The 18,866-nt window shown below is 37.5% G+C and overlaps 1 protein-coding gene across 1 annotated transcript in view; it reads right to left on the bottom strand.

Annotated features, from left to right (window-relative positions):
* FBN2 (fibrillin 2) overlaps positions 1 to 18,866 on the bottom strand; it is a 168,459-nt gene that overhangs the window by 129,011 nt on the left and 20,582 nt on the right. The window contains 1 exon segment of the mRNA XM_014954806.1: positions 853 to 1,050. Within this exon segment, the coding sequence (XP_014810292.1) occupies positions 853 to 1,050 (198 nt within the window).

Genomic DNA, 18,866 nt, shown 5'->3' with positions numbered 1-18,866 from the left:
CTGCCTGTATTGCCATTCCGACAACAGCTGAGAGCTCGCCTTTACACCCTTATGGCTCAGGCACTGACACACCAGAATTAATAGCAAACATTTCCAAACCAGCAGTTCTTTCAATACCACTGAAGGCGTACCGGTGTGTTGTATACCTCCAGCTTGAGGTCCCACGCTCTTGAGCCTAAACAACAGTGAAAGCTGCCTGGAGGAGGTAGATAGCTGGACCAGCAACACCACACCCATACCTAGGACTGGGATTGGACCACCAAAACCAGTGGATTTAATACATCAACTCTCTTGTTTTCTATACTATGCAAGTTTGTGATGTGACAGACCCAGGCGAAACATGCAACAGTATTCTGTGGGACACTCTTTGCTTCAATTTAGAAGCAGGAAAGCAGTGACTCACACACTCATTTCCAAGGCCTTGTTTTCAAATACAAGATGTTCCCTGGTACATACACTGAAGAGGAAAAATGAACTGTAACCAAGTGGGCCCACACAGTGAATTACTACACTAAGGTCCAAGAGTTTAAACTCATTGACCCACCTTAAGAGAAGTCTCATACTATCCATCAAGCTTCATTCATGTGGGAAAAGAATGCTGCATGGTGGTACAGATGTCCCCAGGTATAGCATGGCTGTGTAGTGATGAATATGCCTATCCCAACTTTAATTGGTGGAAAAATGAAACCTGGGAAAACGTCTATCAGCAGCAAAGCACATCCAAATTTTATCAGAAGTAAGACACAGAACACACATGAAGGAAACAGTGATGTTGTTTTAAGTGGACACAAGTTTTTCAAGGCACGTATCAGCAAGACAAGAGTCACACACAATCTAAACCAGAAGGCTTACCTTGACATGCTCCAGTGCGAATATTAGGAATGAAGCCACGACGGCATGGCTGAGGCTGAGCAGGGCACATTTCACAGGGGTGGCCCCATGCACGCCCAATGGTTGCACAGCAGAGGGTTTTTGTGCAAACAATCCCAGTGAGCTGGCCCTGACACATCTGGTTGTTAACTTGTGTGAAACACGGGCCTGTTCTATAATCTGGAAAAAAGAAAACATCACTGTATTATACAAGACAGCGTATTAGTAACTATAGAAGGAGTCAATTTTTAGTCCAGAAGTTACTTCTATTAAGAAAATTACAAGAGGACACGGAAGTTTAAGTTAATGTTACTGCTTACAGAAATAGCATGATACCTTCCACTGAAGGTAATGATTTTCACAAGTTTATCTTTCAATTTCTTTTTCTGATAGATGCAAGTAATGAAATGCAGCTGGACCCAAAACTGATCTGTGTATTCACAATGTATCCAGTAAAATCCATAAAAAGTGGAATAGTTTTACAAACAAATAACCATCCAAGCAATCAAAATATCAAACCAGATTAAGCAAACAAGGACTGGGAACTGTTTTTCTTGTTCCTAAGTTACTTCATGACAATTCATGGGAAGGAACTCCAGAGCACAGCAGCCACGTATTTGTTCACTCCACATTGATCAAGGTCCATGCCAGTGACTGTCACAGAACCAACATTCCTCCTGGAATGTTTAGTGCAGAATAGTGCTACCTAGAGAGCACTAATTGGTAAACCACCATTTATTTTCAGAGGAATACCATGAAATAATACAACATATGCAAGCCATATTGAGTACACTTAATATAGCATACAAACTACTTGAAAATATACTCCTAGTCAAATTCCTGTAACTAGTTAAGTCATTAAGGTTCAACCTGTATAAAAAAAAAGATTTTTTGACCTTATGAGGCAACACAAACTGGGAACAACAATTAACTGAAAATCTCTAGGAACAAATGAGAAACAGATGGTTGCTCTAAGCCAGGTTTCATATCCTTACGGAAACTTTAAGAGGAGGAAAAAAAAGAATAAAATGCAAAGCTTCCACTCAGACTCAGTCATGTGAAAGAAGGCATAACAGTGGGGTTACAGCTGCACTCCCTGCTATCCTGTCTGATTCTCCCTTTTTTCCTACTGAAAACACACTCCAATACTGATCATGGGAGTCACGCAGTGTCTTCGTCAAATTTCCATTACTGTGCAATTGGTCTCACAACCAAGCTACAAATGGGGCGATCGATGACGTGTAGAATTTGATACTTCCACCCTGAAGAATAAAAATAACAGCTTTGACATGTCTGGAAAGGGAAAAAAATGGTCTTCCCAGTGAGACTTCAGCTTGCTTTCTTCCTTTCTTCCTTCCTTCCTTTCTTTCTTTCTTTCTTCCTTTCTTCCTTTCTCTCTCTCTTTCTCTCTCTCTTTCTCTCTCTCTTTCTCTCTCTCTTTCTCTCTCTCTTTCTCTCTCTCTTTCTCTCTCTCTTTCTCTCTCTCTTTCTCTCTCTCTTTCTCTCTCTCTTTCTCTCTCTCTTTCTTTCTCTCTTTCTTTCTTTGTCTTTCTTTCTTTCATCTTCCCAGTGACACTTTACTGTTTTCTTCGCAATAAGACACAAAGCTCTTGAAGTAAAAGCTAGCTCAACTAATAAGAAACATTCTGCTCCCTATCTTTGACAAGGTTCATTCAGGTATCAGTCTGGGAAAGACTTTTGCACACTGTTATTTATACATATTAGTGGCTAATTTCAACTGGCTGTTCACTTTAAATAAAGTTTAGCAAGAACCTAAGTATCCACAACAAAAATGCCTAACAATAAAAGGAAGTTAAAAGATCTTAAATACTTCGTAAGGACTGTGAATTCATTTATTTATTTGTTTATTTATTTATTTATTTTCATAAGAAAACAACTTTCAGAGTTATAGCTTTGAGCTTCTCCTGGGTGCATCAAGCCGCACAGATAGGACCTTTATATATACATATGTATATATGTAAAACAGACACATTATAAAAGGAAAGCCCTGTCCAGTAGAAAAAGGTTTCAGTGATCTTTCATCTAACATACTAGAGAACAAGCAGCTTTACAATGGTCTCAGTTTAATGACAACTGAGGTCCTCGCCAAATCAGAGCGAGCTGAATTTTTAAACATAAAATACAGATCCTGATGACTGACAGCAGAAGACATTGATCTCATCAAGCTATAGGCTCATATGAGAATTGCAAATATTTGAAACACAAACTCCAACCATCGAAGATTGAAATTCCAGTAATTCACTGTAATCTTGTCTGGATTTTAGTTAAGGGGCAAGGGTAAGGAAAAGACTCTGTCACAGATTATGACCATATACTTTCACATAAAGTTTACCCAGGTGCACGACGACTGAGAGGAATATGTGATAGTCTGCATTTAACCTGCAAATCATCAGCAATGGTCAGTCTGCTACCAGAAGAAAAATAGAACTGCTCAGAATTTAAGAACTTGAGGAAATTGAATTCTGATTCTGGTGAAAACAAATGGGAATTTGGCTATTAAATTCAATGACTACATTATTTCTTTCTTGGAAAACAGTATTGTGCTCCTTAGCAAATAGCTGTATTATAGTTTATTGCCCAATATTATCCATAAAAGCATTCTCTGTGTCACACAGTGAAAATAACAAGCTTCATATGCATGGAAAAAGCTTTAACAACTGCTCAATGAGCCAGCTCCCATTCTAATGTCAACTAAATTATATATACTGCTAATATGATAGTAATACAAAAGCTTAAAAAAAGTCCACTTGTTTCATTTTTTCATTAATGACCAAAGTACAAATACTAGGCAGATTCTGGGAAAGTCTGTGTTCTACTCTGTGTATTGAGAGCTGATACTTTGACTGTAACCTGCACATTGCAGATTTTTTGCCCAAATGATAATTGCAGTCAGATCAATGAAGACTGAGTCTTTCCTGAAAATTAAGGTTCATTTTAGACTCCTCATGAATGAGATTCTCAAAAACACGAAGGTGAAAAAGACAAAAGGATGAGTGTAGGTAAGCCTGAAAAGACCGTCTATGAGCCACCAGCAACACTGAGAGCCTCATTATAAAATATAATCACTATCAGAGGAAAGTAAGATTTCCAGTAGTGCAAGGTCCTGCATGCGGGTTGGGGCAATCCCAAGCACAAATGCGGACTGGGTGAAGAATGGATTGAGAGCAGCTCTGAGGAGGACTGGGAGGTGATGGTGGATGAGAAGCTCAATATGCACCAGCAGTGTGCTCTCACAGCCCAGAAAGCCAACAGCATCCTGGGCTGCATCAAAAGAAGCATGGCCAGCAGGTAGAGGGAGGTGATTCTGACCCTCTACTCTGCTTTGGCGAGACCCTATCTGGAGTACTACGTCCAGCTCTGGAGCCCCCAATATAAGAAACACGCAGACCTGTTGGAGAGAGTCCATAGGAGGGCCACAAAAATGATCAGAGGGCTGGAGCACCACTCCTATGAGGACAGCCTGAGACAGTTGGGGTTGTTCAGCCTGGAGAAGAGGCGGCTTGAGGGAAACTTCATAGTGGCCTTTCAGTACTAAATGGGGGCCTACAAGAAAGCTGAAGAGGGAGTTTTTACAAGGGCATGTAGTGACAGGAAAAGGGTAATAGCTTCAAGTTGGAAGAAGGTAGAGTTAGACTGGATACCAGGAAAAAATTTTTCAGTTTGATGGTGGTGAAGCACTGAAACAGGCTGCCTAAAGTTTTTGTGGGAAGTGCTCAAGACCAGGCTGGATGGGGCTTTGAGCAACCTGGTCTAGTGGGAGGTGTCCCTGCCCGTGACAGGGAGGTTGGAACTACATGATGTTTAAGGTCCCTTCCAACCTAAACCATTCTGTGATTCTATGGTCTCTGGATCCACACTGATCTGGATGGGAATACCAAACCCTGTCCTACTTATGAAACTGTACTCTGCATCAGCCCAGGTAGGCATGTATTCCTGGATGTATTCCTGGAGTACTACTCAATGTGCATGATGACCAGCGTGATGGCTGCTCATGCATACCTTACTCCCTGCACTCAAATGGAGTCCAGATCTTCACGGTCCCTATAATGTAATCAAATAATGATTTATTATGCATCTTTAAAATTTCCAAAGCTTGCGTTCATCAGAACTGATAATCTTGACATCCCAGATCAGTTTGGAATTCCTATTCAGTTCTGCTGGACAGTATTGAACTTTTATAGCATCTCTTCTCTGAGGTACACTTTTTTACAGGACCAATCTTCAGATAACATGAAGCAATTACAGCAGGACTAGAAATACAAATTCTGTATTCTTCTGTTCAATGGTTGGTGATCCATAGGAATATTCTGGCCAAAGATCTGTGTTAAGAAGATTGGAATATATGACTAAACTTGGAACTTAAACAGTTGTGAATTGCATTTGAGTTCCACTACCTTCCCATAAGACATAAGATGATTATGTGTATACTCTGTCAATACTAGTAATAAAAAGCTCAGTTGTAGGTTGTGTTTGAAAGAAAGATTAGAGAATGGAACTGGACTACATAAACTGTGCAAGAGACTATGAGCGAGTCGGATACAAGAAGGAGTCCTACCAATACACACATTGCTTAATATAGCCTATGAAGTAAGAAACATATGCACTGGAAACCTGTATGTATGGGCCTACCCATGCCTTAATAGGTAATGCACAAATCATAATATTCAGGTTCTGTAATCAAGCAGCTTTCATCAGTGTAAGTCTGCAGGCAGGCATCTAAAAATCTGACTACTGCAGCTTAAACAGTAGAAGAACAAACAAAACTATTATTAAACTTTCAGGTAGATTTATAAATAAAAAAGAAAATTTGCACAGCTATGGCAACTGCATTTCAAACAGGACGATGGAAAACTGGAAAAACTATAGAAAGAGTCACAAGAAAAATTTAACATTTCAGAAACATCCTTTCGAGTAATACTAATATTTTAAAATAATATTGTAATTAAAAAAATTTATTCATAACAAATCCATTCAGTTTATTCAAAATGAAGTCCAAAGGTAAAAAGCCTGAGTAGTGGCTGGTCTTTTATTCTAAGAGGAAAATGTAAGAATTTATAATATGAAGTGAAGGCAGGCGTGTTCTGGCTAAAGTACAGCTGTTTACATAAGGGTTTCTAGTCACATAGTATATTTTTACTTACGGGAAGCAAACATACTAAAACTAGACACCATCTGAAGATACTTTGTAGTTTCAAATGAAGTTGTGGGTTTGATTCAGAAATTACCATGGGAGACTCCACGGTATGTTTTATACAGTCAGTCAGACTACGTTATTATAATGGTTCATCTGACCTTAAAAACCCTGAGTTTGTGAATCAATCAGCTTTTCCATATTGGTTTTCTTGTCTTATTGTTAGGTGTTTCTTCATTTGTTCCTTTCCCAGCACTGCTGCCGGAATAATTTTGCCAGAAAGAACATATGTTAGAACATATGTTATAAATCATTTGTTGCTTAGAAAGGGTAACTGCTTTGGTGAAAGAAAGTGATTTTCAGCACATACATGTTGCTCACTTTTTTTAACCTCAAAAATTATATTCAGTATGCACAATGATTTGAAGAATGACAACTTTTATCAACAACCCCAATTGTTAATATAATTAAATTTATTAGGAAGCACTTTTGTTCTTGGCATCAACATTAAAAAAAAAAAAAAACCAGCCTGGAAATAGTATACTGCATTTCTAACTTTAACTATACTATAGCATTTCTATTCTTTCATAGAAGTGTGCATTCTGTATTCACAAATGGGACTATCCAACTGTCACGGTTCTTGGGATCTTTTCCATTAATTGCTTTAAAAAACATTGTAAGTCTATTCTAATTCTACCTGTAATTTAAAAAGCAATTTGACATGGCCCCTGCCACAAAGATTAGAAATGTAAGAATCCTAGTGCTGGCTATGGTCCAATATCCATCTATTTTGTTTTTCTTTCTGTACTGCTGGCCAAAACCAGATGACTCAGATGAAGGTGTAAAAAGCCTGCTGTAAGTAGACATGGGATAATCTGTCTGCCACAGTAAGTTTCCTCCTGGTGCCTAACACCCACTAGCTCAAAATCTGAAACATAATGTTTAACATCCCAACTGCCATTTGTTGTCATTCAGGACAAAACATTAAAATATTTTGGTACACATATAAGGATCCAATTTCTGTTTGAATTTTGTCACAGTCTTAATGTCCACAGTTTCATACCCTGTTAACTATCTGATCTAGCCTATGAAAATTTTACCTCTTCCCATGTAACTACAAAGAGAAAAAGTGAGACATGAAGAAAAATAAAAAGGCACCTGGATATGCTCAAATGTTGATTGCGAGTTATCTGGAAGAATATGAAAACTTGGAAGTATCTTTTCACAGGAAAGCACGGACTGAAATTTTAGCCGAACTAATACCAATATATTATTTGTGTGTCAAGCCCAACAGTACTATTTGTAGTACAGCAGCCATCTCCTGCACCTACAGAAAGCCTAAGTAAAAGCTCTGGAAGGGTAAAAGGACATAGACTGCAGTGTTGGAGCAGCATGTTATCACAAATCCTGTATTTCATGTCTGTGAGTGCTAAGAAGATTAGCAGGAAGGAACTGTAAAGCCTCTTCCATCATTTTTATTTAAACAAAACTCCATAGAACCATAACTAACCAAGAAAGCCATGTGTCTGGAAGTAAATATTTTTAACTGTAAGCTATTTTGAATATTGGTACTTCTGTTACTAAAAATAGAGTACTGAAAACATTAAGCATGTTGATCACTATGAATTACATAAGGAGTGAGGAAAAGAGGAGGTCTGAGATACACACTCACGTCCCTGTCAATTAAAGGACAAAACCTAATACTTGATAAGCCTGTTCCACTTCCTTACAACACAAATTTGCCTTTTGTAAGGACTTTAGAAATCTCTCTCCTATAATTATGATTTAGCAAATATTAATGAAGAGATGAGAAAACAAATCCTTCCAACTTCTACCACCTCACTTGCAGGTTCAAGAATAGTAAACAGCTTACTATTACTAATGACACTTCAAGAATTCATTTCATACATCAGTGTTATTAGATAAACAACCTAATACACGGGACTCAAATGCTGGAAAGTAGTACCTGCTATTAGGGCTACCAGGCACTTTATTCCCTTCCAAAAGTAAAATCAGCACAGTAGGTGGAAGTCCAAGAGACTGGACTCCATGTCAGGGAACCTGCAGAGTGGAGAGATTAAGTCTATATTGGCAAAGATCTGAAGTTACATTTGCCTTACTAGAAGATGTTCTAACATGAAACATGCTGGAGAAGCAACTGTCTTTATTACACTTCTGATAGGATGCTGTGGCAAATTTTCCCATAATTTCCACTAACATGCAGAGGTCTCCAGAAACCTCAAGCTTCTTTTTGCAGCTTGTTGCAGCACCTGCTCTTTGATTACCGATGAGATTTTTCAAAGCAGATGTATCTAAATTTTCCCCTTTTCCATGTGAAATCAAAATGTTTCCATAATTAAATGTGTAATTGAGCTTCATGTCCCTGCAATGGGAAATCCCTCTCATACTGTGGTTCCTACCATAGTATCAGAAGGACTGGAAGAGCAAGGCATATCCCATTCTCCCACTGATTCTGCATAAACGACAGCATTGCCCAGACCTTGTGTTTCCAAAAAATGGGAGACCAGGGCTTTCTTTGATTAACTTTTTCATCTGAGTAAGAAAGGGTTGGTAATACTCATAGTTGTACTTGAGTTCAGACCACAAATCTGAAATGTATGCATATGCAAATATTATTCTTCTTGTGCAACTCCAACATCTGCAGATCATAAGTCACAGTATGCAAAAAGATATTTAAACATTACAAAGGTACATATGTTTGTTTTATTAAAGATTATCTAAAACTGTTTTTCCTTCAATATTTTAATCATCCTAATATGGAAAATTGTTCTTTTTGCAGTAATGCTTAGCTGCCAACATTGAGGGTTCACCATAAGTGAGGTTTCAAAGGTAACATGAAGTTAGATGAATTGTACTGATTCAGGCTTGATATAAATAAAAAGCATTTTTTTCAAAGGTGACATCCAACAAGTTACAGAAAAAAAGATTGTTGGCTGAAAATGAGAGCTAGTCTCTTGGAAAATAAAAGAGACTTGGCAAAGCCAATAATTTCTTCTGGAAAAAATAGTCTATGGGCAGTACAACTAGTTAGACTAAGGTAAAGTTCACATAAACCAAAGCCTGAAAAGTAAAGTTTGAGCCTCCTTCCCTCCATTTTTTTTTTTTTAAAGAAAACTTATGTGACAAATCCTTAATTAAGTATTCAAAGCAGTTATGATCAATCCAAACAATGAATACTGAAATTTTTTAAACATTTTAAATTATGGATAACTCAAAGAAAGTTCTTTAGTCATTGTCTGAAGCAATGTTTTTTTTATAAAATTTATTTTGATTTGTAATAGTGAAGGAGAGCAGCTTAGTGAAAAAGATTTTTAACATTTATTTTAAATATATTCATGAAGGCTTCAATATTTTTATACAACTGACAGTTTTCATTTTCAGACTGAGTTTTTACTACTGTTCTACTGGTCCCACATGAGCGTGTCTGACCAGCTCCTGCAAAGCAATACTTTCCATCACACAAACTCCTGTGATTGATTAGGCAATTTAATATACACATGGCAATTAAAAGGGAGTGGAGGTCTGCTCTAAATGAAAGAAGAAAAAAAAGAAGTGTTTAATGCAACAGTCTATGTGGGGTTTGCAGCTTTTAGCAAAATTCCCATTTCGACCAGTACTGCTGTCATGTCAATTCTACGCACGCTATCATTTTCCTCTTGCTGGAACAGTGAAAGCAGCTCTTTTCCAAAAACAACATTCCAGGGTTTGTACACCCATTTTAATATAATTGGTATTATGTCAGTTTTAAGTAGGTAAAGTATTAGCATAGTATTATCTGCTGATCTTATTTTTTTATTTTTTAATTTAAAATAATTCATTGTTAGACACCTAAGCACATGGGAAAGTATGGCAAGGTACCAGACCATCAATAATATCTCTGAAATAAAATGTAGTTTTCTGTAATCAATCTGAACATTGAAGAAAATGCTTCTAATATTTTAAGACACAAAATGTTTTGATAAATATACACACACAAAAAGCAGAGAAAGATGGAATGGAAACACTTCCTTTTGCAATTTATGGAATTTAGTTGCTTTCAGAAGCAAAGTATTTCCATATACTTACAAACTTCTTGGAAGAAACTGTTGCCATGTGCAACTGCAGTATCATACATGGACTGCTACAAAATTCCAGGTGTAGAATAAATGCTGGGAAATAAGTATGTCTGAATCTTCGTTCCAGCATGGTTTCCAATTTTGATTTGTTCTGAGCTTCTTGTAAATGTATGTACCTCCTTATACTTCTGCAAGCCCTATTACCATTTAAAGTTTGCATCTGAGTTTGGATATTGGACTGTAATGAAATGGGGTTTTGAGCAACCTGGTCTGGTGGGAGGTGTCCCTGCCCGTGGCAGGGGGGTTGGAACTCAATGATCTTTAAGGCCCCTTCCAACTCCAACCATTCTATGATTCTACGAAATACCTCTATGGGTAACTACTTAACTCACAAACTGACACACAACGAAGTACTAATCATCAGTTATTACAAGAAGTCACAGGCTGAACTACCCCTATGCAAAGTGTACACAGAGACAAGAAATCACAAGAATAATTTTTTGCAAGATTCAGCAGTTCATACCTACTATCCTCATATTAGCTTCTTACATCTTTACTTTGCTGAGATGTCTACAAAATTCAAAGCAGCAAAGTAACTCTGTGTATCACGCTGCCTACTGCCCTCCACCCTTAACGTTTCTCCTTCGAGTTAGAGGAATTCCCAGCATACGAGCATTCTGGTCCACAACCAGGCCACTTCAGAACTACAGCACAAAAAACAGCCATCCCCAAAGCCCCAGGACCCAAACCTCAAAACTTTAATGGATGGGAAGCCAGAGATTTTCCTCTCCACCATACAGGCAAGGGAAAGACCTAAGTCCACCAAACATCAGAAGACCAGAGTGAAGCCAAGGCCATTTAAATCCTTAATGGGAGAGAATGCAGTAGTACCAACAAAGCTTTGTAGGTAGAACATGGGGGTGCAGAATGATTTTCTGTTACAGCCTGACAGCTGGATGTTTGATTTTCCATGACAGAAATGATTCTCCTTACCTCTGTTGAAACTCTGTGCCCTGCACAAAACCTTGTATTCAGGTATCATTGACAAGATTTGCCCATGATGAAAAGAAAATGTATTACTCATTAAAACTTGGGCTCTGGAAAGCCAGAAAAATGCACATTATATTCTTTAATTCCTTCATATCCCAACAATTAAGAAACCAATACCTTGCTATATGCATGCAAAGCAAATATGCTACTTTTCTGGACCATAAGAGGAAAACTTCCATTACATCTTCCACAGGTTTTTGGTTCTCCACCCCAGGAAATCAGTGCTATTCAGTTCAACCTCAAAGAAACAGAATACCTTGTCAGCAAAGAGGAAATTTAAAGATTCAGTTCTTCAGATGTGATAAACTTTGAGAGTATTGAAGAATAGTGCAAAGAGCACACGGTAGACTCCACCACCCCACCCTCACCACCCCGGCTTTGGAGTTCATTGTCATTACTCCTGCCAGAAACCAATTCCACTAATGAAAGTGAGGCATTTTATACCAGTTAAGACTACCCACACAGATAAGGGTCTGCATAACAAGTCCACAGTGAATACTTAATTATTCTCAGAAAGTTTGTCCTCCCCGTGGTATGTTGGGATGTACTTCAGTTGGCCAAGCGCGAAAAAGCAGTCAGGACAATTAAAGGTCCAAATGTACAGTTTTCTACAGCTCCAAAACTTAAAAGTAGCTAAACGTAACTTAAACTTTTGAGGTAGGTGGAGAAGTGGTCTGATGTTTTTTTCAGCCCTCTGGCAATACTAGTTTGTGAGGTCAAAAATTAAAAGGAGATGTTTACATGCTAGCCCCTAGCTGGCCACACACCGGAGTCAGAACAAAGTTAGGTGACACAATGTATGATGGAGCCTCTGTTGAAGTTAGGTAAAAGAGAATGACTGTGGCAGCGAAGTGTTTCCCATTAACTGTATTATTCTTAGTAGCCATTTTAGGAAGGCCCTCAGAACACATCCATACTCACAAGAAGAGCAGGGAAAATATTTCATAACCAATTCCTGCACAGATTAAGAAAAACATGCAAAAAACCTCAGCAGATCAAAAACCCTAGTAAAAGCATGGCCATGCAGCTGAATGCAAAGTTGTTAATTATTACTGTAAGTAGGAGAAACAACTGTTTCACACATTGCTATTTGAGAAAAAAAAAAAAAATCGCATTTCGCTTTCAAAAAACATTTTCCCAGATGACTATATAGACTGTCCTAATACTTTGAGTTGATAATAAACTAAAACACACGCCAGTTATTATTTACTAAAGTTCTCTGTGTGGAGTCAGAAGCATAGTTTCCTCTTCTTCAGATTTCTGCTTTTTGTTCAGCAAAACAAAAGAGCTTTACCCTGAGGTGGAATAAACCAGTTTACTTTGGGCACTCCAGTATTTCGCGAGCCTGGAAACAATGTGCTCTTGATTGGCTTCAGCAAACTCTACCTTTGATAATACCTGGATTACTCTCTTCACTATTTTTAGAGTAACTACGGCTTTTAAGACATTGCATAGCTAACGCTTATGAAGACAGATATGGCTGGAAATTTAAATCAGATCAAATATAAATAATTTTAAACCTTCATATTTAATTCATTTTAAATTGAACAATAGTTGAAAATTGAACATTTTCTTTGACACATAATTGCCATGCCATACCTCATTATCAAAATCACTAAAACTTTACTTCTGAAGTCAAATATGCTTTTCACCAGTTACCTGAAGCTTACTTTTTGACTGTTTCTGTAAGAGAAACATCTTCTAGCATCTATTTTTCAGTTTCCCTTTTTAGTTCTTATAGACCAGTTCAATGCTGCAGCACTTAGGTAGCAAAACTACAAGATCTATATAGATTCAAATGTGAACAATGGTCCTAAACCTGAATTCTGTTCTTAATCAAAACTCCCAGTAGCTTCTCTGGGATTCCCGCCAGACTTAGTAGTGCAGGACTGAACCCAAAAAGTCTATTTTCATTGGCTTCAGCTGCTCCCTGGGAATCTGCAGAGAGAGATGACTCTCATCTCGCTGTCAGCAGAAGAGAGAGTGATGACTACAGGGTGCCACCAGCTGTGTGAAGGGCACTCCACGAGGGGGAAGGCCATAGACAGGGGAAGACAATGAAGTCATGGCAAAGAAGGAAGGACGTACACACTACACATTTCACCCTCACCAGAAATAAGTGGGAAAGACACTCGAAAGGGGCTCACAGCCCCTGCATTTTGTAAACTCTGATCTCAAACACAAAATTTGTCAGGGAGCTGGTAGCAGAATGGACTTAGCGAAAAATATGAAGGCATGCAAAGAACACTGGAGGAGAAAACAGAAAAAGAAAATGATTTCCAAATATTTGGCATCTGTCTAATTCCCAACCGTAGAGACACAGAAACTTCTGTCTCCTCCACACTCATGCTCCTGGCTCAACATTTAGACAGTTCTATTAAACTCCTTTTTTATTAATCAAAATAAACATAATGTTTACTGTGAGTGACTATGCCCTTTAAGGGAAAAGTAAACAAACAAAGTATCTTCCCATTTCTTATTTCTCAGACTCAAGTTTCCATGAGGTGTTATCAAAAAATAAATCTATACTTTTCCTCTTTTATCTCTTGTTCAACCACTGAGTCCCAGTACAGTATTATAAAAGAAAACACAAAGGAATATTCAAACCCCTCTTTTCCCTCTCTCTCAGCTCTACTTTGGTAACTCTGTGTACACAGACCTAAGGTGAAACAATTCAACAATTGTGTTGTATCATAAAGGGCTGTAAAACCCCTTTTCAGGAGTAAGTTAGATCATTCCGTGTGACACCAATGACATAAAATATGTAACTATTTATATAAAAGTATGCAGAAAAATAAAAAAAGTAAGTACATATTTTTATTACTTATATTAAAAATATAAAATATAACCTCTTCGTATGTTCGTATATATGTGTGTATAAACATACACAATTACATCTACACAACACTGCAAACAATACAGTAGGTTAACATATCTTTACTAAGCTTGCTTGCACACTTGGGAATAACAATATATAATTATAGCTATTAAAATGTGGGGAAAGTATATAGCTATCAAAACTACCATCACTAAAAACACCCAGAGCAATGACATAACTAATGCCACCAATACACCCTACAAGCTTCAACAGTTTAACAACAGAATTCTCTTTGAGACTACTGAACGATGTGTAAAAATGTTTTATCACTTACATTTCCTATTTCTCTTCCAAAGGATAATTTTTTAAATACCAGAGTGACAAAAAACAGTGGAGATCACTGGAAACTGGCTACCAATATCAGTGTCAGGGCAGAAAAGAAAGAGAGAGAGAGAGAGAGGAACTTCCAAAGCCTACTTGAAGACATTTGAAATTTTGTCTGTATACTAATAAGAAAGGTCTATATTTGTTTTTTAATTTCAATTAATTTGTCTGTGAGCCCTTCTGCGATGAAGCCATTTCAGCTTAACAATTCATTAATGTAGTATGGCTCAAAATTTTCTGACATTGTTTTAAATATTTAAAACCAAATATGAACACAAAGTATCAGTTAAACAACTATGACTACATAGTATCAATTAAGACCTTACTTAGAGCCAAAAAAATCAAGGGACAAACACTAAAGCTTCACCCCACTTTAATTATTATATTTTCATCTCTTCTTGTTTCCAGCATTTGAAAGTGAATTAGAATTGCTGATGAGGATGGGTTGGCTCCTTGACTGTTTTGACGAGAAGCGTATCTTGTAAGAACTTGTACTACTATACTTTTTAGTTTAGATACATAGCTTTACCTAAAATGTATACAGAAAGGTGAGGTCTTTTATTAGAGAAAGCTGAAACAGTTGAAGAAAAATGTAAAAGTAGTCAGGATCTCTGTCCCTTTATCACATCTGAAAAGACTTGGGGTTTGTCTGGGTTGTTTAATTATGTAAACCAGTCTAGTGAGAGGTATCTTTTCCTCCCGCCTTTCCTTCAGAAAGCATCTCCATGAGTGTGCTAAATCAATGTATGTCACTGTATTTTCAGATGTTACTAGAAACCAACACAGAAGCAAAACTCTATCCCATGTGTTCAAGGGCTTTTCCTTTCCTCCTGGAGAGGCCTTAGTTAACCCAACTGAAATGAATAGAAATCTTTCCACTACATTTCAATAAAGCTGGATTTGTTACAAGTTTCTGTGTTAGGCTTCTTTGACTTCTTTTATAGGCAGTCCCCACCCCTTCCTCTCCTAATCCATTCTATGCATTTTCCTGTGTTTGTTTTTTCCCTTCTTCAAGTGAAAAGTGTGAGGTGAGGCATAGTGAAACGCAATCATATGGCTCTATTTTTGAAGTACTCACAAAACCTTAAATATATATGACAGCATTAAAAAAAATTGCTTGTTATGATGTTATATTTTATAAATTGGCATGCATCACAACTAACTATGCTTTTGGTTCAGTTCATTGTAATTTTGAACCTTTTATGTTTGATTTAGACAATAAGCAGAGTAACTTCATGCAGAGAACTGGCAATAGAGACAGAAGGGACTTGTAAAAACAAAACACTATGAAGCAATAGAATTATACCCTTGGAGTGTAATGGCAGTAATAAAAAAATAATTTCTAAAACGCAATTAGACCAGAAGAAAACTACTCTACTTCTTTAAAAGCTGCTGTCTCAGAAAATGAAATAAAGGAAATTTCTTTGGTTAGAAAAGTTTTTGCTTAACTAATGTGAAGATCTGCAGTTTAAATAACTTTTATATTCTTTTATATTATAAGGTACTCATCAAATTATGAAAGTTTTCATCATCTAAGATATGTTTATAGAAATGAAGTGATTCCCTAGGCAGAAAAGAACTAAGAACTCCAGCCATTCCTAGTGCCACACTCAAACAGTGTATTGGATACCTTGTCAAGAGGAGATAAATAGATCTTCAGTCTGCTAGTGACACTGTTCCACCTGTGAGCAACCCGAGGTCTCACAATGTTCAAACAGCATAATCACCTTCTCTACATTGGTTTACGAGTGAGGATGATCACTCCAGCAACTGCCAGAAATCAGAGACATCACTTGATAAAGCCCCTTCTTCCGCCTCAATCCAAACATCTTTTCTATGGGCAAGAAGTAGGGTTATACAAGAGCATCATCAGTCAACTTTACAGTAATAAAACAGTAATTGCAGCTTGCTGTGAAAGTTGTAAATCTGGCAGGATCCTGATGGCCTTGGGGAGCCTTAGAGCTCTGCAGTGGTACACAAGTGGCAAAACTCAGTCTGCAATTAAAATAAGCAAATAAAAGGGTCCGAAAAGGGGACTGAAAACAGAAACATTAGTTCCTGTTCTACAAAATCACAAGAGTGAAAATTTTATGTAATTCCATTGAAATTAATTTTTGACAGTAAAGAACTTTGCATTATACACCTTAACTCTAACATAAAGAAAAAACATCTTTTCACATTTGCATAAAGCAGTCAAATAACAAAAGGAATACTTTACCTAATGAATGCAAGATTAGATTCTAAATTGTACTACTCAGATTTCTGCCACCGATCTCCAACTTTCAATAAGCCAGGGTTTCAAAAAATAAATAAATATTTTTTTTCTCAGGAAAGAAAACATCTTACAGTTTCAAATGATATAATTTCTACACTGGAAAATGTCTCTTGCATTGTTACATTTTATTATTTTCAGATGGTTTTGGTTTAGATGGGAGGTCTTTTTTAAACTTTCCATTTATTTTAGATATTGCAGATTAAGCTTGCATTCTACAAGTATTCAGAAGCAGTGAAAGTTTCTGGGCATCAGACAGCTAAGTGTGAGGTAGGTACATGATGTTTCTGGTAATACGATGTCAAAAAAGTCACATTACAGTATGATCTATCAGCTAAAATAGTTGCAATGAGGTAAAAAATTAGCAAGAATTCTCCCCTTACATTCTTCTTTTCAAAAGAACTGAAAATACTCTCTACATCTACCATATAAACCAGGTTTTAAGTTTCAGACGCAAAGCAAAGACACAGCTTGAGGTCTTGAAGATGAAGAGGAAAACTTTAGCTCACACATGAACACATGAAGGTCATTTACTGTCAGTCCCAAAAAGAAAACTGCAGATCCAGAGTAACGCAGAGTCAGGGTCTGAGGAATGCTATCCACCCTGGAAATACACTCCTGCACCCTGGAAATACACTCCTGCACTGAAAGTATAGGGAGGATAACAGAAACAGCCTACTGTGCCTCATCCCAACATGAGGGGACAATTAGGGAGGAAGAGCAGAGCAGGAAGGACAAAGCAGGCCACAGGGCTGGATATCACGACACAAGGGCAATGTGTCTTCTAAGGCATGGCAGAGAATTGTTTCTGCGAAGCCAGAGATTTATAGACACAGAGAAAGACAACAGAAAGATTCCTGCATGAGAAAAGTTTATTCTGACATTTTAAAGGTTTGAAGAGAAGGTCTGGACATCAGCTATAAGCATATTTTTCCTTGATAAGTTGCACATATTGAAAGCGCAATGAATTGGAGGTATTTTGCAAGCCTGTTAGTTATATTAGAGCCTGATTTCCAAGAAGCACCTGGAGCTCCTAATAACGTCAGTAAGAGAAATGCTGTTCATCACCTTTGAAAAATCAGGACACTTAATCTTACTGGATTCTCGCAGGCTAAGAATCAGTATAATGTGAGACAGATGTAAAATATCTCTTCTTGGTAGACAATGTTAGCTGCTGTAATGCTGTATTCACATTAAAATGGTATTACACACCTGCCTCCCAAGAGGAAAAAATCAAGCAGGGAAGAGAACATACATGGTCATCAGACTGCAATATTTTCTGTCTCTCCTCAGCCCTGACTAAAAAGAGATCACCATGTTTATTAAGCCACTGACTGGAATGAGGGAATCTTTTGTCATCATCCATTTGTTTAGGACACATAATGTATGCCATACCCTATTTGAGCTCAAAGCACACATAAAATACAAAGCTGTGCACATGTGGGAAAAGTCTGCATGCAGTCCCCAGAAAATGTTTTCTTAAGCCTGAAGATGACAACGTCTTCACAATAGTGATGTGTCCAATAACCTGCCAAATCAGTACTTACTCTTTTGAAAAACAAATTTCATACCACAATAGCAAAACACACAAAAATGCTAAAAAAATTGCAAGATTGTCACAGTGCCACAAAGCTGTATGCTGAGGTGAGTGTCCTTAGTGGGGCACATACAGCAGCTAAAGGTTCAGAGAACAGCAGATGAACTTGTGCCCCTAGTTCTCTAGCAATATTTCCTTTAGGAGGATTATTATTACCTCTTCTTCTTTTCCACTTTGTATTTAAAATCAGTAAGAACTGACCTTAGCGATATCCCTCCTGCTTTTTCTGAAATGCATCCAAAATCCTCGTTGCACGGCTTTTAACACCTCAGTGAGTTTAGCAGCATGTCAAGACTTCCAGCCAGTAACTTACTACAGCTTTTTCAAATGTGCTGATAGTGCTGCAGTATGTACAGCTCCGCTGCCGTGAACCCACAACAATGTGCTGAAACCTGGTTATGAACTGACCTGAAGCACTAATGTTTACATTCTCCATGTGGCTCATCAAAATGCTTTTTGTCAATTCCTGTCTGATGCAGATTTTACCATTTACCCATGCTGCTTTCACTCTATTCAATGTGATTCCTGACTGCTTTCCTTCCACTCTTTTCAACAGCTCATTGCTTCATAAGGAACACTTCAACTCCCACTTTATTTGGTATCTCTGTTGACTCTCCTTTGCTGTTCTTTTGGGCTTTTCATGCTTT

The sequence above is a fragment of the Calidris pugnax genome, unplaced genomic scaffold (genome assembly GCF_001431845.1).
Source record: "Calidris pugnax isolate Ruff unplaced genomic scaffold, ASM143184v1 scaffold157, whole genome shotgun sequence".
Taxonomy (NCBI): domain Eukaryota; kingdom Metazoa; phylum Chordata; class Aves; order Charadriiformes; family Scolopacidae; genus Calidris; species Calidris pugnax.
The sequence above is the reverse complement of the archived record's forward strand: the minus strand, read 5'-3'. Positions and strand labels throughout refer to the sequence as shown.